Source organism: Sturnus vulgaris, chromosome 14 (genome assembly GCF_052056855.1).
Source record: "Sturnus vulgaris isolate bStuVul1 chromosome 14, bStuVul1.hap1, whole genome shotgun sequence".
Classification (NCBI taxonomy): domain Eukaryota; kingdom Metazoa; phylum Chordata; class Aves; order Passeriformes; family Sturnidae; genus Sturnus; species Sturnus vulgaris.
Genome location: NC_142256.1, coordinates 16,399,932 through 16,418,354, shown reverse-complemented (window position 1 = coordinate 16,418,354; position 18,423 = coordinate 16,399,932). Strand labels below are relative to the sequence as shown.

Here is an 18,423-nt window from a genome sequence, read left to right as displayed (position 1 = left end):
GTCACAACTAAAAAATACGCCCGCAGAGTGCATAATATTGCTGATATCTTGTAGTTTGTGCCTCTTTCCAGGGTGGGAAACTCTTGCCTTTTCAAGGACAGGGCAATCTGCGTTCATTTTTCAGAAGACTTTTAAAACTCTGACTTATTTAAAGTGGACGCAGTGGTTCTTCACTGATTTCTCGAGTCTGTTATTCCTCTGAAATAAACTCACGTGCCCCTGGTCAGGCACAGCACTCCCAGTGCAGCCTGACTCTGCAAGGCGTGATCAGCACCAGCAGGCCCATGGGAGAGTTTAATGTTTTCACAGAATTTTCCAGGTCTCTGCTGGTGCTCTTTGGCAGGGTAGAGATATAGCTTGCAGTATCGCTTCTGAAATCTCACAAACTAGAAATGTGTTTTTCAAGTTTTTAAGCAAAAATGTGATTGCAATATGTATTTATTATATTTAATATAATATGTACTATAAATGACAAAACCGTATAAATATAGGGCCTATGTAAATTCACACAAAAAATATATAAATCTCATACAACCTCATAGATTCCTGTTGCTAATGCTTTACATTTTCACTGGTCTCAAAAGAATCCTATGATAAATGAAAATGGTCATGAATAAACTGTAAACATATTTCAAATATGCTCTGACTTCTAGATATGTTTTTGTTTGAGAATGGTTTTCATGCAGTCTTGCACTATTATTTAATTCCCAACCTTCTATTTTACTACCACCTTCACTCAGCTCCATTTATCCACAGTGATGCTTTAACAACGTCACATGTTTAATAGCAGGTTTGTGAACAAGGCTTCGCAACACTTCTTCTTGGAGAGATATATTCAGCTATGGAACTTATTTAGGGAAGGAAAGTCACACTTTCCTTCCATATGTGACTTGCCTGTGTCACCCGGACAGATACAGTAGCCTTAAAGTAAAGGCTTTAAAAAGTCCAAATGCCAAAATAAAATGAGTTGGGATACACTTCATGTGTTATCCCTGCACTGTCCTAACAACATCCACTTTTACTGGATCATGCTTCAGACAGCTTCCCTTGTGCAGCTGTATAACCACGTGCAGAAAGGTAGCAGAGGGAATGGGGAGGGGACAGGACAGGGGAAAAAGGAGCCTGGGCTACCAAATGAATTTAAACATTGAATAGTAGACCACAGCCTTAAGGAGAGCTCTTGCTCTGTCTTTGCTATGGTCAGTGATAACACTGCTTTAATCACCAGCAGTCCTTGTCCCTGCACTTCTGCCATCTCCTCCACTGTGCAGACATGGTGTATTTGTGTGTCTGCGTGAGGAACTGAATCACAAACTTGACTCTTTGGAAAAGAATGAGTCAAAAAAAGAGAGACGTTATTTTCCAGCTGTATCAGGACTAGTTTCCTGATCTGATAAATGCTGTGGCCTGCAAGAGCACGTACCTTGTCAAGGGAGGGGGTGATGCAGGGGCAACAAGAAGAAATCAGCATTTGCTTGAACTGGCATTTTCTGCCCAAAACACGCTTGCTGAGTGGTAGCCATGGTGATAGAGAGGGGTGCAGCGATTCTGTTTCCTGCTCGATGTGTCACTCCTCTGTCAGACAGCTCCTGTCCTCTGGAACCGCTGCAATGGCTCAGCTGCCTGTGAAGCACCTGCCCAGCCACTTGCACTCAGCACATTCAGAATAAATAAAATCTGTGCCAGCTTACTTATGGTGCCAGTAGCCTGAGGAGAAATACAGGAAGCCATAATTAAGTAGAGCATGTGGGGGTTAACGTGTTTGTTATGAAAGCTGCTGTGCCTTCTTGGTATTTGTGTTCCAAACCTTAAAAGAGCAAATAAAGTTATTTTCTTACACTGACAACATTCATTGTGCTGATAATGTATCACTAACACGCGTTTGACAATAACAGGATTAAAAATTAATGGTATCTCATCCTGATGGAAGAAGCGGGATTTAATTTTTGTCCTGATCCATGCACAAATTTTTCAGCTACATTTAAATCATAAAATTATTTTCTTAAATCCATCATCATGATGGTGAATGACAACAACTTTGTTTTAAAAATCTTACATTTTTTCAACAAAATTAGTTGAAGACAAATGTAGAGGGTGAACTGATGTTGGAAACTGAATGGAAAGTTCTCAGTCCTCTCTTCTACTGCTAAACAGGTTTTCCCCTTCCTAAGTACATTAACCCAGAGGCACTACCACTGTCACAGATCAGCTTGGCCTTGGCCAGTGTCATGTCCATCTTGGAGCCAGCTGGTCTTGGCTCTGTTAGACATGGAGGAAGCATCTGGCAGCTTCTCACAGATGCCACCCCTGCAGCCCCGCTGCTGTCAAAACCTTGCCACACAAACCAACACTGCCCTCACTAGACTAACCTCATATGTGCCACTAGCAAAGATCAGAGCGACCATGATCAGTTTTACCCTGGATGTGTGTGCAATTCATATCAGCCAGAACCCTAGGAGAATTCTCTGCTTGTCATAGACGTACTGGTGTACTCCTTTCATTTCCTGACTTAAGCTACTTGTGTTTCAGAGGAAAACAACACTTGACTACTAATAAATCATGAGAGAACAAAATGGCTACTTGCATTGATGGGAAATTCCTTCATGACTTGACAGACCATTGATAGAAGTTAAATTTGCTATTTAAGAGGGATTTATTTAATTGACAAATTTATAGGTATAAAAGGAGAAAGAGATGCCACAGTCATCTCAACTAACATTTCCACAAGCAGATAGTTTTCTGAGACTCTAGCCTCACATTTAATTTACAACACCACACAGGCCTTATGAAGGTCGAGGTGCATGCAAGAGACAGCCACAGACCTCTGAGAACAGCCTTTTTCTTTCATCTAGCAACTGATCCCTGTTTACACATGGAACTCGCACCACACTTACTCAGCAGAATGCTAACATGCCTCTGCAGCATTCTCTCAGCAAGCAGAAAAGCCCAGTTCTACAAAAAGACATGACACAGTATACATGTTCCAGCTGTTCCTGACAGTTACCACTCTGCTCTCCCCTGCAGACAAGTATTTCACTCTCTCCATTCACAAGGACAAATTTAGCAAAGTCATGGGATAATTCAGCCCCTGCTCTTCCTTTCAACAGCCTGTCCTCACCATACAAATCAGGTCTAATGGAGGAAAGCACTCAGATCTTCAGAGAGACATAATTTGTTGCTGTTGTTTAAACAACTAACTACCAGAACTGGAGCTTGACCACAGGCCAGGGTGATGCTGACCCATCTGCACTGTGCTGTTTGATTGATGAATATATTCTGCCTGGTTCATACTCTGTCACCTCCAGGACCTTGGTGGCAGTGACACCCCATGGGCAGACACCTGATTTCAGAGTAGGAGCCATTGTGAAAATAAAAAAAGAAAACAGATGAACGTTGCTGTGGTTTTGCTCCAGGAAGCGTTGAACTATGTAAGCTGCATGTGAGTACGGCTTTTATTGTTGTGGACAGGGCAGAATCTAATTTTACCAAAAGCTCTCATGACACATAGGGAGAACTCTGTCAATCCCTTTCAGAAAACAGACCAACGCCCTCTGGCACTAATTTCCTCAGCAAAACAGCAACAGACATCTAGCATCTCATAGGAAAGTCTCCTGTTTAGGAGAGTAACTGGTGGAAGACTGGAATTGTGCTGAATAGTGCATTTATTTGCAAATGTAAAATTGTCTTTTTCTGAAGTGGGAGTGGCAACAAACAGGCTCACTTTGGTTCAAACCTCTGCCCTCTTTTGCCAGACAAAAGGTTTCACTGTTCTCTGTCATCCACAAAAGGATGCACTAAAAACTGTGTATTTGCTAATTTTCAGCTTCTGTTTGCAGACTAGTAAACAATTTTATGATGTCTACACGGGTGATGAAGTAAGTCATGGCTGTTCCTTTCTACATGTGAATCAGTAGCAAATATTTTGTGAAGATTGCCTCATGGGTTAATGATATTACTGGCCCCTTAAGGTTAGCAAATAATCCTTGCAGTTGAGGGAGGAGATACAAAGGCTTTTTTAAAGATCCAAAATCTGTATCATAATTGTCCTAGTTACTTTTATGACTTAAGAAAAATCTACTTCATTTTTCATACACAACAGTGATCAGTACTGAGCTCACATGTGAGGTCTACTTTATATGGCAATTTGAGGGAGTTTACCTTCTTTACTTTATTAAAGGAATCCAAAATCATCTATTTGACATCAAGATTATGTTATGACTCTTCCAGATATGAAATAACAAATAATTATTTCAATTTTAATATCCCAAAAGTGAGGATTTGCTGAAACCAGTTTACTCTAGACTATCTGGAGCAGCCTGAAGTTTGGATGTGAAGCTTAAAAAAGGGTCTCAGGTAGGCCTGAAGAAACAGATGGAAAAAGAAGTCTGTAGTTTTATGTTTAGATGAAAAAATATCTATCTAGCTATTTTCAGACTCATAAATGTGGAAGACTTACCATGAAGTGCAGGATGGGTCTCATCTTCCCCCAAATAGTCCTGCTGAGACCAGAGAACACTCTGGAGTCATGAGAAAATGAACCCAGGAAAATTAATGGAGGACACTGCCTGCCTCTCTTCTCTAGATTGCCCCAAAATGCCTAAGAATAAATAGGAATCCCATTTGTTGCTTGGGAGAAATTCTCATGCTGATGGCAGAAGCTTCCCCCTCCAGGCAATTAACTATATTTAATTATTATTGAATAGAGCAAAATACAGCAAATAGAGCATAAAGCAATACACCAAAATACAGCAAACAGACCAGATTTCTGAACTCTGTGTGTAAAAGATTGCTCTGTGTGAAGAATGTAAATGCAGGAAAGGAGGGATTGTTTTGATGGCAGCTGTATGTTTGAGGCTGTTACAAAAAAGGAAGAATCAGTACAGGATGAGGAAGAAAGAAGGCCCAGGCAGTCAGGGAAGCAAAATAACAGGAAAAAAAAAACAAAAAAAGGACAGCAAGGGGAAAAGCAGACATACTTTTGTCTAACAGACCCCTCAGCAGAAATGGATAGTACTCTGGAAAATATAATACCTTCAGTCTAGTTTTTCACAGTGTGGAGATGTTTACAAGTAAAAATAGATATAAATGACAAGATTACAAGTATTTTCACAGCAGAGTAAAGCCTGTGGCAACTGAAGTGATGGCTTTTGGCTTATGGAATGAATCTGCCATGTTTGCAAGGCTAAGGCATGCAGTACTTTGCAGCATTTTGTGCATTTCCTGCATTTAAAGGAAATCCTGGTGCATGCTAAAACCTTTAAACAAGAACTGTTGTGTTTACAAATAATCTGTGATCAGTGTGAAATCCAACCCATAGGCTTTTGGCTAAGAGAGAGATAATTTGTTTTGGGCAAAGAAGTAACAGAATTCTTTGTGAAGAAAAAATCTCAACCATCATCTAAGAGAGTTAAAGGCTGTTCTACACCAACCTGCTCACTGGATTCTCACAGATATTCCACATTTTATAATACATGTTGTTAAGAGCAGCTTGTTTATAGGTTTTCGATATTGCAAAATGATTTTTGTAGGTGAGAAAAAGATATAATTTCATGGAGTAGCAAATTATGCTTCAGCTTTATTTCAGTTGGAGGAAACTTTTGACAGATTTTGCTTTGATCTAAAATCTCTTCTAAAGATTTGCTTTGATCTAAAAATCTCTTCTTTTGGTCAGGGACTGTCTTCTTGAGACAATGCTCAGATTTTGGCAAAGTAATAGCTTATTACAGCATGAAATATTTTATGACCTCCAAAGGAATCACCAATCATTGTTATACCTGGAAGACATCATTGTTTGTAGGTGGGCAAAAGCTGGCACTCAGGACAGAATACACAATTGTAAAACTGTGTTTATTAAAGCCTGGTTGTGGTAGCTTAAACTGATACAAAATAGTGTGGCTGCAATCCCACCCTTCATCTTGCCGTAGATCTGTTTTGCTGCTGTACTGGCCCTGGCCCTTGTGTGCATGGCCAGTTGAGTTCTTTTGCTGTGCTGATCACTCTCTTTATTAGGATCAATTTTATTTTTTAGAATCTTGAACTAACCCATTGCCCACCTGCAGAAACACCAGTAACAGTGCAAGGGATCAGGAATACAAACTGTCAGAGTTCCTGGCTATCCCAGTGTGAAAATGAACACATAGCCATAAAGGATAAAAAAAAAAAAAAAAAAAAAAAAAAAAAAAAAAGAAGAAAAAAAGAAAAAAAGAAAAAAACCCGGCATGGTTGGGAAATGTATGGATATTAGAAAACTTTCCAGTACCACAATAAAGCACTGGCTACTAAAGCCTGGATTAGAAATGCAATATTGTGATAAAGTTGTAAAAACAAAGAGTATTTGTACAGCTATCAGCTCTTTGAACCAGATACAAAGGACACATTAGCTATTTTGTTATAGCTCCCAATGCTGAATATGATCCTGAATTTGCAAACCCTCTTGGCAATGCCAGAGGCTCTCTGTTGGGTGAAATGAAAACTTGATACAGAAAAGTGATGTATTGATATGAAGCCTGCACCAGAAAAAAACCCCAACAAATGAGAAAAAATACCAAGCAAAAAAAAAGAAGGCAAGAAAACCCCAACTCTCACAAAACCCCCAAGCAACAACAACAAAAGCAAACCCTTTTCTATAAGAATATTCAATATCAAGTCTATTAGGGCACATTGTTACCTATTACTGATGCAGAATCAGGAAGCATTTGTTTGTAGCCATGAACTGGGCTCCTCTCATCTGCTCGGCTGCTGCAAAGCCCTGCAGCCATGGAAATGCCATCTTCAGCAAAATCTGGCTTACAAATGAGTGGCACATAAACCAAGAGCACACTTTTGAAATATCTTCTTTATTGTAAGCTCTAGAGGAGGAGTCCTAGGCTTCTTTCTAATCCTATGAACAAGAAAATAATCTGGAACCCTGAAGTCTGTAAACTTGGAAGGGAACCTGTGAAATAAGGAACTGAATGAAACAGGGCTGCACAAGTAAGTGCAAGAATGCACGGAATTGTGGTACTGGACATAGCCAAGGCTACTTGTAGAGAAATAACCTGTTACCAACAGCAATATTAAAATAGCAACACTAGATACAAGCATTGTAAGCAAGATGGTAACACTGCTGCAGTCAGGGTAACGTGGTTACTGTGGTTGATCACACTTGGAAGCTTGTGTAGGCAGAGAGACAAAGGTGGCAACTATTCAAGTCAGCTTAAAAAAACTCCAGAGATAGCTGTATTACTTCCAATTCTGCTAGTTTCTGAATTATAAAGTTGTTTATGGCTTACAGTTAAGATGTATTGCAGAGCTGTGGTTTAAGCTCATTGCTGGTATGATTAAGCTAGAAATGACCAGTGTCCTAGAAGTGGATTTTGGACTCTGGCATTCAATGGAGAGCCTCCTGAATGTGCACGTGGGAGTGAACAGATCCCACAGTAACAGGATCCTACCTTCCCAAGGCCCTTCTTAACAAAACCCTTTTGTCATTCTAAGGAAAAGTGCTATATGTACGTGATACAGTTATAGAGTTAATTAAACTACAGCAAGTAAAAGATAGTTTACAAAGTAATTTTTATTATTTTTTTTCCTATTCTTGATAAAATTAGTTTCAAGACTGAGCAGCATTCACATCAAATAGTCCTCAGGCTGCCGGATCCCCTTGTCAGGATTCCCGCGGACGAGTACTCGGTCAGTGCTACCACCTGGTGGCAACTGACAGCCGCACTGCCACTTGGAGATGGGATTTTCAAGTCAGCAAAGACACACATCACAACTGATATCTAAGACACATTTTATTATTTAAGCTGTTGTTTTCTACAAAATCCAGGTTTTACTGCTCACAGTAGATTACCATCCCCGCGGTGCATTCTTATGGTTCCATTTCACCAACACTGAGTTACTTGGTTGGAGTGACAGGTGGGAGGCAAAACCCACCTGCTTATTAAAGGGCTCAGAAGGTCTTTGAAGGCTCCTCTTTTTTCAGCAGGTGCCTACATAATCCTCTCACTTCATTTATAGTTAGGAGCCATAGCCACTGCTCTTCAGCTGTGGTCTGAGTTACAAACCTGTTGCTACTGGTGGCCTTGCATGGATTTGGCAGATTCTTGGTGTGTTGAGTTTATTTGTTCTCATGAATTTAGCAGCCTGCTTACAGGTCCAGTGCTTATCAACTCACACAAAGGGGCTTGTACAGCAACTTGGCTTAGAAAGTAATTCTGCAGAATACTAAGATTTATTTAAGAAGTTACCCAAAACCAGTTATATCTGTGCTAGAGGAATGAAGACTGCTACAATTAGACTCCTGTTTGGAAAAGATTGAGTAATCACTGTCCAAAATTTTAAAATCTTATAGAATTACCTGAATAGTATATAAAAATGTCACTGGATCAATATCTTATCAGCTCTTTACATATTTTGGCAGTGTTTAAAACATACAAGTGGGTAACAGTGAGCCTGCAATTTCTCGTTTTAAATCTGACAAGAAAACATAATTCTCATCATACAGACCACACATTCAGCCCTGGTGATTATATCTGGCAGACTGTAAAATATGGAGTAAAAAACCTGGGAAAACAAGGAGCTAATAGCTAAATCTACAATGTTAACAACACAACTAGCCCCTTGCCCCCAACACATGAAAAAGAACCCAAACCAGTTGGATATATTCAGTAGAATTTTTCAAATATGACTACAAACTCTAATATGCAAACTAAGGACAAAAAAGCACTTCCTATTTTTAAAAATAATTAGTTAAATTATCATGATAATACTGTTGTGTGCCTGATTTTTTCAGCCACTGCTGTAGATCCACAAGGATTCACAGCATAATCTAAGAGACGCAGCTAAGAGCATCACTGCAAAATGTCAAATGCAAATGTGAAGCACACAAGCAAAAAATAGCCAAAGGAGATCTTTCATCAAAGCAGCAGCTTGATTGTTTTGTACAGCATGCAATGTTCCTGTGAATTTCAAGGGAAAAACAAGCTGTGACAAACACTTGAGAGTGTTTTGTGTAAACAGAAGCTTCAAGCATTTGAAAGTGGAGAAGGAAAGTCAGGTATTAAAAATTGTTAGTGTGCTATTTGCTCTAAAGGTTAAGAACAACCATGTCATGGACTAGAATTTTCCCACCTTAGAGACTTTCTCATAGCTAACGATAAACTTCGTTTTCTACAGAGCTGCTTGGAAAAACTACTTGGAGTACTCTCAAAACCAGTCACATCACTCTTCTCAACTGCTCTATGAAAAATGTACTTCCCAAAGCTTTTTAAAAAAATAATGTTGGAAGGACTACTGCAGACGCTGTGGGCCTTGCTTTTTTTGTGGACAATGTAGCATAAGCAGAAGGTGCTAAATAATTTGGAACAGCACTGTTACTGCTTTGCAGCTGTTTCACAACATGAAAAGGGGAAGTTTGGAGCTTAAATTTTCTGTGACAGGCCATAATCTAGATACTGAATTTCAGAGTAATCAGGCAGTCATGGAAACAGTTCAGACACATGTTACTGGCACTTCATTGGAACCAATGCATAGATGGAAAAGAGGTCTCAAAAGATTTTCTAAATGCAGTATATGAGATCTGCAATAACCCATTTGGTCAGCTTAGTTGTTGAGTTATGAAAAAATACTTTGATAATAGCCACTGAGCTTTTTACTGGACTAAAGTAGTGTGTTTTGCCCATTCTGCCCACTGGGTTAATGTTTCATTGCTGCCACTGGACAAAATGCTCATGATACTGCCTCTGTAAGTAATCGCCAGGTAATGTAGCAAATTTGGAGCTATGTTTTTTAAGTCTACCAGCTCAAGGACTGTTTTGAGATTCTTTAGCACTATGAGCAAAGTTACAGCTCAGCAGCTGAAAATCTGAATGTCTTGCACAGGCAGTCTAAAATATGTCCACTGTCAGTAACTAAATAGAGTGGCTTCATTATTGCAATTTTCAAAAGAAATCTGTCTCGATTTAAAAGACAGGTGTCTACTAGGGAAGGCAGAAACCTCCCTGGATTGGAGAATGTAAACCCCCTCCCTCTGATTATTATTTTATTGTTATTATTATTATTATTTCAAAATTAAGGGGCTCTCAGGCAAAGATATGGGGATAGGAATAACAGTTCTTTACTAGTATGTATAGCAAGGCAAACAAAACAACAACACCTATGGAATTAATAACAAACAGATCAGGGACCTGCTAACACTCCCCTCAGCTGCAGGCGCTTTCCCTTTGGTGCAGTTCCAGTCACAGCCAGCAGGGGCGCTGGTGGCCCCCGGTGGGCAGGGCAGGCGCCATCATCCCCGCGCGGCTGCAGGGGGCGCTGTGGCGCCAGCTCGGAGAGCGCGTGGTAATGGCGGCATGGCCGAGACGGGAAGGGATGGAAGAGAGAGGCTTTGCTTCAGGAATCCCGGGGCAGTGTCGGTCCCGGTGGTCCAGCAGAACTCTTGGAAAGAGCAAACTGAAAATGGCAGGGCGTCCCGGCAGGGCGGGGGTGCTGTGTGCAGCAGCAGCAGAAAAAGAGGCAGCTCCTGGCTGGGTTATGGCGGTGGTGGTGGTGGTAGCGGCGACGCTCCTGCTGCGAAGGCAAGAGTGAGCAACTTCCCCCTCCACTCTCCTTTTACTTGCTTCTAATCTTGCAGTGTCTCTCTTCCTCCGAGTGAAACTCCCAAAAATCAGAGGAGTTCCTCCTCCCCCATCTCAAGGACCCAGCCATTAGTGCTTCTTAGCATATCAGTAGGAAAAATTCCACAGGTAACAAGGAAAAGAAAACCCAACCCCCAACATTATGGGGAATTTTTTCCCATACCAACATGTTACATCAAATTTAAACCTTTAAATTATATACATACATACAACACATTATATATAATTATATACACATGCAGATACAGATACACAGTGTCATGGGTAATTCATCCTAAAACAAGGTCTCCTTGAGGTATGCATCAGGTGTCTCCATCCTTTCGCATCACTCACCAGGTGCAACCTGGTTCCTGAGCAAAGGCAATCCCAGGGATGGGATTGTCTTTGCTGGAGGAGGAATTACCCCAACAGTTTTTCCTAGCATACCTCTCATGTGTAGCACTGGAACCTTATCTTTATCTGTTGATCTCAAGGGCTCAGATAGAGCAGGGCCTGTTCTATTGGTGGAACTTTGGGTGTTCACTAACCATGTGGTCTTTTGTTGATTAATCTCCCAGTTCTTGAAAGTCCCCCCACCAAGTACTTTCTAGGTGGTTTTAAGCAGGCCATTGCATCGTTCAGCTTTCCCAGACACTGGTGCATGATAAGGAATGTGGTACACCCACTCAATGCCGTGTTCCCTAGCCCAGGTGTTTATAAGGCTGTTCTTGAAATGAGTCCTGTTGTCTGACTCAATTCTCTCAGGGGTCCCATGCTTCCAAAGGACCTGCTTTTCAAGGCCTAGGATGGTGTTCCAGGTAGTGATGTGAGCTACAGGGTAGGTCTCCAACCATCCAGTGGTGGTTTCTACCAAGGTTAGCACCTAGAGCTTGCCTTGGTGGGTTTGAGGCAGTGTGATGTAGTCAATCTGCCAAGGCCTCTCCATACTTATATTTGGATCGTTGCCCCCCATACCAGAGGGGCTTCACCCGCTTGGCTTGCTTGATGGCAGCGCACGTCTCACAGTCATGGATAACTTGAGCAATACTGTCCATGGTTAGATCCACCCCTCGGTCTTGTGCCCACTTATAGGTGGCGTTTCTGCCCTGATGACCTGAGGCATCATGGGCCCATTGAACTCCCCCTTGTGGTGCCAATCAAAATCTATCTGTGACACCTCGATGTTCACAGCTTGATCCACCTGCTTGTTGTGTCAGTGTTCCTCACTAGCCCAACTCTGGGGGACATGAGCATCTACATGATGAACTTTCACAGGCAGCTTCTCTACCCAGGTGGCAATGTCTTTCCACTCATCAGCAGCCTAGATTGGTTTTCCCCTACATTGCCAGTTGGCTTTTTTCCAACTTTCCAGCCAACCCCACAGAGCATTGGCTACCATCCATGAATCAGTATAAAGAGAGATCTTCAGCCACTTCTCTCAGCAATGTCCAGGGCCAGCTGAACAGCTTTGAGTTCAGCAAGTTGACTCGATCCACCTTCTCCTTCAGTAGCTTCTGTGACCTGCCGTGTGGTGCTCCATATGGCTGCTTTCCACTTCCAGTTCATCCCCACGATGCGACAGGAACCATCAGTGAAAACAGTGTAGAGTGTTTCATCTGCTGGCAGTATGGTGGGGCCTCTTCAGCCTGTCATTTGTTCCTGCTTCTCTTGAAGTTTTCACCTTCTGGTCAGTTTGTAATTACTTCCAAAATCCCAGGGCAATTTGGGTTCCCAATACGGGCACACTGTGTGATGAGGGCAATTCACCATATGGCGTCGGTGGCATGGTGGGTAGAGGGAACCTTTCCTTTAAACATCCACCCCAGCACTGGTAGTTGTGCCAAGAGGAGCTGTGCTTCCGTGCCAATTACCTCCAAGGTGGCTTGAACTACTTCATAGGTGGCCAAGATTTCCTTCTCTGTTGGCTTTGGACCCTCTGTAACTTCGGCTCCAGAATCCTAGTGGTCGGCCTCAAGTCTCACCAGGCACCTTCTGCCAAAGGCTCTAGGACAAACCCTTGTTCCCAGCTGCTGCAGAGTAAAGTACATTCCTCACCTCTGGTCCCATCCTGACTGGGCCAAACACTACCGCATGAGCGATCTCCTGCTTGTTCTGGGCAAAGGTTTGTTGCTATTCTGGCCCCAGTGGAAATCGTTCTTCTTGCAGGTAACCAGGTAGAGAGGGCTCACAATCTGGCTGTACTCAGGAATGTGCATTCTCCAAAAGCCTAGGAAAGCTTATGTTTCCTTCTTGCTGGTCGATGGAGACATCGCGGTGATCTTGTTGATGACCTCAATGGGAATCTGTCATTGTCTGTCTTGCCACTTTACCCCCAGGAACTGGATCTCTTGGGCAGGTCCTTTCACTTTGGTTTTCTTGACAGCGATGCTGGCTTCCAGGAGAATAAATATGATCCTCTCTCATTTCTCAAATATTTCTGCTGCTGTGTTCCCCCACACAATGATGTCATTGATGTACTGCACATGTTCTGGAGTGTAACCCTTTCCCAGTGCAGCCCGGATCAGTCCATGGCAGATGATGGGGCTGTGTTTCCACCCATGGGGCAGTCAGTTCCAGGTGTCCTGCATGCGTCTCCAGATGAAAGCAAACTGAGGCCTGCACTCTGCTGCCAGAGGAATGGAGAAAAATGCATTGGCAATATCAATAGTGGCGTACCACTTTGCTGCTTTGGACTCCAGCTTGTACTGGAGTTCCAGCATGTTTGGCACGGCAGTGCTCAGTGGTGAAGTCACTTCATTCAATGCACAATAGTCCACAGTCAGTCTCCATACACTATCAGACTTGCGCACAGGCCAGATGGGGTTGTTGAAGGGTGAATGGGCCTCACTGAACACCCCTTGGCTCTCCAGCTCGTGGATCATTTTGTGGATGGGGGTCATGGCATCTTGATTCGTCTCATATTGCCTGCGGTGCACTGTTGAGGTGGGAATTGGTACTCGTTGCTCTTCTGTCTTCAGGAGTCCTACTGCAGATGGGTTTTCTGATAGTCCAGGCAAAGTGTTCAATTTGTTAATGCCCTCTTTCCCTACAGAAGCTATTCTAAAAGCCCACCTGAATCCCTTTGGGTCTTTGTAATAGCCGTTTCTGAGGAAGTCTATGCCTAGAATACATGGTGCTTCTGGGCCAGTTAAAATAGGATGTTTCTGGCACTCCCTCCCAGTCAGGCTCACCCCAGCTTCCAGCAGTCAATTCCTGCGACCCCCCTGGTCACCCTAGCATTGGAAACAGGTTCTGCCCCCACATGTCCTGATGGTATAGGGTACACTGTGAACCAGTATCAACTAACACTTCATATTTCTGTGCCAGGCCATCAGACCCACACCTTCCAAAAGACCTGTTTTTCCCGTGCCTCTTTCCGGCTAGAGGCAGGGTGTTGTAGTGTGCCACCTTTTCTTGTTTTACTTTAGGTTTCCCCTATGTTATAATGGCTTATCCTGATGTTGTACCCCCCCCCCCCCCGTTTGGTATATTCCAAGTTGTCCTCCTTCCCGCCACTGCCCTGTCAGTTGTCCCTAAGCCCCTCCCACTCTTCCAGATCCTTCCCTATCTGTCTCCCTAATCCCTTCCCACCAAGCTGCCAATCCTCCCTACCCACTCCCCTTGTTCTAGAAAGATCTGTGCCAGTTACCTGTTTGCTGTGATATGGTTGGATATTGTGAGTTGAACCCCGCCTATGTTTCCCCCCATTGGCCTGATATATTGGTTTCCCCGCCCTATGTTACTCCCCTGAGTTGTCGTGATTCGTTTGTATATTGTAGCCTCCCCTGGGGGAGGTCCCCTATTTAAGTTGATGCATGATTATTTTCTTTGCCTTCTGTGGTTCCCTGTCCCTGATCCTGGTTGTCTCCCTCCCACCTCCCTAATAAACCCTCACTTGGAATCTCAGAAGGACCCTCTCAGACTCTTCATTCTTCCTCAGACGCCGGCAGCCGCTACAAAGGCTTCGGGCCTTACCCGTATCCTGGGTTTTCTGGATCCCAGAAACGTGCCACTCTTGGCGTGACCCCGCCTTGCGGGTTAGCTGAGCAGGCTAATCGTGAGTGGAAAAAGGTGGGCAGTGTCAGCAGGGCCCCTCTAGCCCTGGTTATTATTTCCTTCCTGGGCATACATACTAGAGGTTCCTTCAAGGGGGTCTGACAGATCATCCTTCTTTCTGTAATACCCAGAAGGCTTGGTCATGGGAGGTGGAGGCTACCTTCACTTTAGTGGAACTCCCTCAGTTAGTGTTTCCCTCCCTGAGTTGATGCATTCATACTGCCAGGACAGAAGTGGGTTTTCCCATCCCATTTTCCCATGCCTTCCCCATGGCCATGCAGAAAGAACCACAGGTCAGCTCGTGGGCTTTATCCTCTCTCCCTAGCTGTGGGATGTTGGGCTCTGACTTTGGGGCCTGTGACTCGTACTGGTTCTGCACTGATCTTCCTCATCTCCTCCTTCATCTCCCTCATCTCCATTTCAAACTCCTCTTTGAGTTCCTTAACCACACCAGAGACATGAGCCTGCATCGGACCACTAATTATACTCTCAAATTTTTAAGCTTGTTGGAGACAGAACCCACTGTCTCTTGGTTATCAGCATTAATTGTCACAATGAAGGTGGTGTATTGAGATGGCCCTAGCTTTGCCAGATTCCATAATATTTGTCCTGTACACCTGACCTTGTCAGGGTCATTGTCATGCTGTCCATCCCTTCCAAAGAGCACCTCCAGCACTGCCACTTCTCTCAACTGTTGGACCCCTTCCTCAAGCGTCTTCCAGTGCATTCTATGATGGTGCTCCTGCATTCTCTCTCTGTGGACAAACCTCTCTCTTACACTCATTAAAAGCTGCTCCCAGAGGGAAAGGGCGCTCGGCTCCCTTATGAATTCACACCTGAGTCCTGGGTCAAGGGTCTCAAATTCCTTGCCTCAGTACCATTCAGTTGCACACCTGTACCCATAAGGTCCCAGACCTGAAGTAAGCAGGTTATATAAACCTCACGCCCCCATCGTGTAATGTCTTTTCGCAGATTAGGGAGACTTTCATATGACATGGATTCAGCGATGACCTCAACTTCTGGCTCCTCTGTGGGTTGTGAGGGCCTTCCTTTCTTACCATTATTGACTGAGTGCCCTGATTTCATCTTAGATTTCTTTGTTTCCACAGTGGTGACTGCTGCTGGCTGTGACTGCCCTTGATGTTCAGCTGGAACCTGGATGGTTGTAATGTCTGTGGATTCCATTGCTGCACTATCAGACTCTCCCTCTTTGAGGCAGGGGGAGGGCTTCTTACCAGCTAAGGGAGTGTATTCCTTCAGCACCTGGCCCATCTCGCATATCTCCAATCGGTTGGTTCATTTCTGAAGTCAGCTGTGGGGCAGGGTCAGGCTGTGGGGCAGCATCCCTAGTCTCTGGGGCAATGTCAGGCTCTAGGGGAGCATACCTAGTCTCTGGGGCAGGTCTCTGTGTGGTTATCCAAGTCGACTTCACCCTATCTCTGAATGCTAAATAGACTAGGACTATCAGCAACACTTGGTTAGTATCCAGAGAAAATTTAAACCCTTCAAAAGCTGGTTGGATAGGCACAAAGAACTGGTTGAAGGGTTGGGAGAAAACTTCCCCCACTGTCATTTCCTCACAGTAGGTACCAATCTTAAAATAACCCCGAAAACATACATTTAGTCTGTGATAGCCATGTATCCATGTGCCTGCCTTCCAAAGGCAGTTAAAAATCCACTAATTCCTTACCTTATCAACGCAGAAAACAAGCTAGATAGTAGCTAGTGCTAACACTCCCCTCAGCTGCAGGCGCTTTCCCTTTGGTGCAGTTCCAGTCACAGCCAGCAGGGGCGCTGGTGGCCCCCGGTGGGCAGGGCAGGCGCCATCATCCCCGCGCGGCTGCAGGGGGCGCTGTGGCGCCAGCTCGGAGAGCGCGTGGTAATGGCGGCATGGCCGAGACGGGAAGGGATGGAAGAGAGAGGCTTTGCTTCAGGAATCCCGGGGCAGTGTCGGTCCCGGTGGTCCAGCAGAACTCTTGGAAAGAGCAAACTGAAAATGGCAGGGCATCTCGGCAGGGCGGGGGTGCTGTGTGCAGCAGCAGAAAAAGAGGCAGCTCCTGGCTGGGTTATGGCGGTGGTGGTGGTGGTAGCGGCGACGCTCCTGCTGCGAAGGCAAGAGTGAGCAACTTCCCCCTCCACTCTCCTTTTACTTGCTTCTAATCTTGCAGTGTCTCTCTTCCTCCGAGTGAAACTCCCAAAAATCAGAGGAGTTCCTCCTCCCCCATCTCAAGGACCCAGCCATTAGTGCTTCTTAGCATGTCAGTAGGAAAAATTCCACAGGTAACAAGGAAAAGAAAACCCAATCCTCAACATATGGAAACACTGATGAATTTAGAATCGGTCAGGAGAAAAAAAAATCCCGTAAGCTATTTTTGCTCCATTCGTACTTCTTAGACCTGCAGATGCTAACCAATTATTTTCTCTCTACCGCCTGGGACGGTTTAGGAAAACACATTTGCCATTTGCAACAGGGTTTGGAACTGCTGGGCTGAATCCAAAGCGTTGAGGACAGTAGGTCGAGGTCCTGCCCCTCTGACCTGCTCTCGTGATACGCCCACCCAGCTCTGGGGTGCCCAGCATGACATGGACATGATTGCAGAGGAGGCCACGGAGAAGGTCTGGAGGCTGGAGCACCTTTGCTGTGGGGAAAGGCTGCTCAGCCTGAAGAGGAGACTCTGGGGAAGATCTTGTAGCCCTTCAGTTCTTAAAGGGGGCTCATGAAGATGAGAGAGTAATTTGTACATGGGCAGATAGAACAAGGGGAAGTAGCTTTAAACCAAGAGGAGAGATTTGGTTAATTATTAGTAATAAATTCTTTGATGTGAGGGTGGTGAGGCACTGGCACAGGTTTCCCAGAGAAGCTGTGGCTGCCTCTGGATCCCAGGAAGTGTTCAATGCCAGTCTGGATGGAGCTTGGTGCAACCTAGGATAGTGTAAAGTGTCCCTGCCTATGGCAGAGGGGTGGAACAAGATGATCTTTAAAGTCCATTCGGCCCCAAACGAGTGTGTGGCGTCATGCAGCGGCCCTGGCCGCGTTCTCTCTTGAGAGCTGCGGTGTCACTCGGGAGAAAAGGAGCAGCAGAGCCGCCGATCCCGCGTCGTTGACCGCCGGCAGCACTGGCCCTGACCAAGCGAGAGCCGCTTGCCGATCCCTCCCCGTCCGCCTCAGGCGGCGCGGGAGGCGCGAACCCGGCCCCGGGAGGTATCGCGAGAGCCGCGCGGCGCGGGCCGGGCGGAGGGGCGGGCCTGCGCGGCGCGAGGGGCAGTGAGGCCGCCCCCGCCCCCCCGTGGCTCCAGCACCCGCCGAGCTCAACATGGACCCGGGTCCCGGCCCCAGCGAGGAGCCTTGCGCCTCCACATCCTCCGCCACGGCCGCCGCGCAGGAGCCCGGCGCTGAGGAGGTACCGCTCCGCTCCGGGGAGATGCTGCGGGTGGTGACGCCTGGCCCAGTCGCCCCCTCCTGTAGCCGCTGCTCGGCCCGCGCCGCCTCGGCCCTGAGGCTCTCCGGGCCCCTCCGCCGCGGCCCGCGAGGGCCCTGCGGGCCGGCCTCGCCCGGATACACCCCCGCCCCTGTGTCTGCCCTTCGGCATCGCCTTGGCAGCGGCCGCCGTCTGCGCGGCCCTGCGATGCCCCTCACCCTGCCCCGCATCCCGGGCACGCGGCTAGTGCCGTTGAGCCCGTGCGGACCCCCTGCCAGCCCCACGACCTGGGTGCTCCTGCAGGGCCCGTCTCCCGGAGCCCCCCCGCCTTCTTGTTTCCTTTCCCGTGC

General features: G+C 45.5%; 1 protein-coding gene across 1 annotated transcript in view; it reads left to right on the top strand.

The window, feature by feature from the left end:
- The first annotated feature begins 17,884 nt into the window (after window positions 1-17,884).
- The window catches only part of SMARCA1 (SNF2 related chromatin remodeling ATPase 1), a 32,131-nt gene continuing 31,592 nt past the window's right edge, over window positions 17,885-18,423 (top strand). The window contains exon 1 of the mRNA XM_014886533.2: window positions 17,885-18,055. Within this exon, the coding sequence (XP_014742019.2) occupies window positions 17,969-18,055 (87 nt within the window). The 5' untranslated portion in view covers window positions 17,885-17,968. The remainder of the gene's footprint in view (window positions 18,056-18,423) is intronic.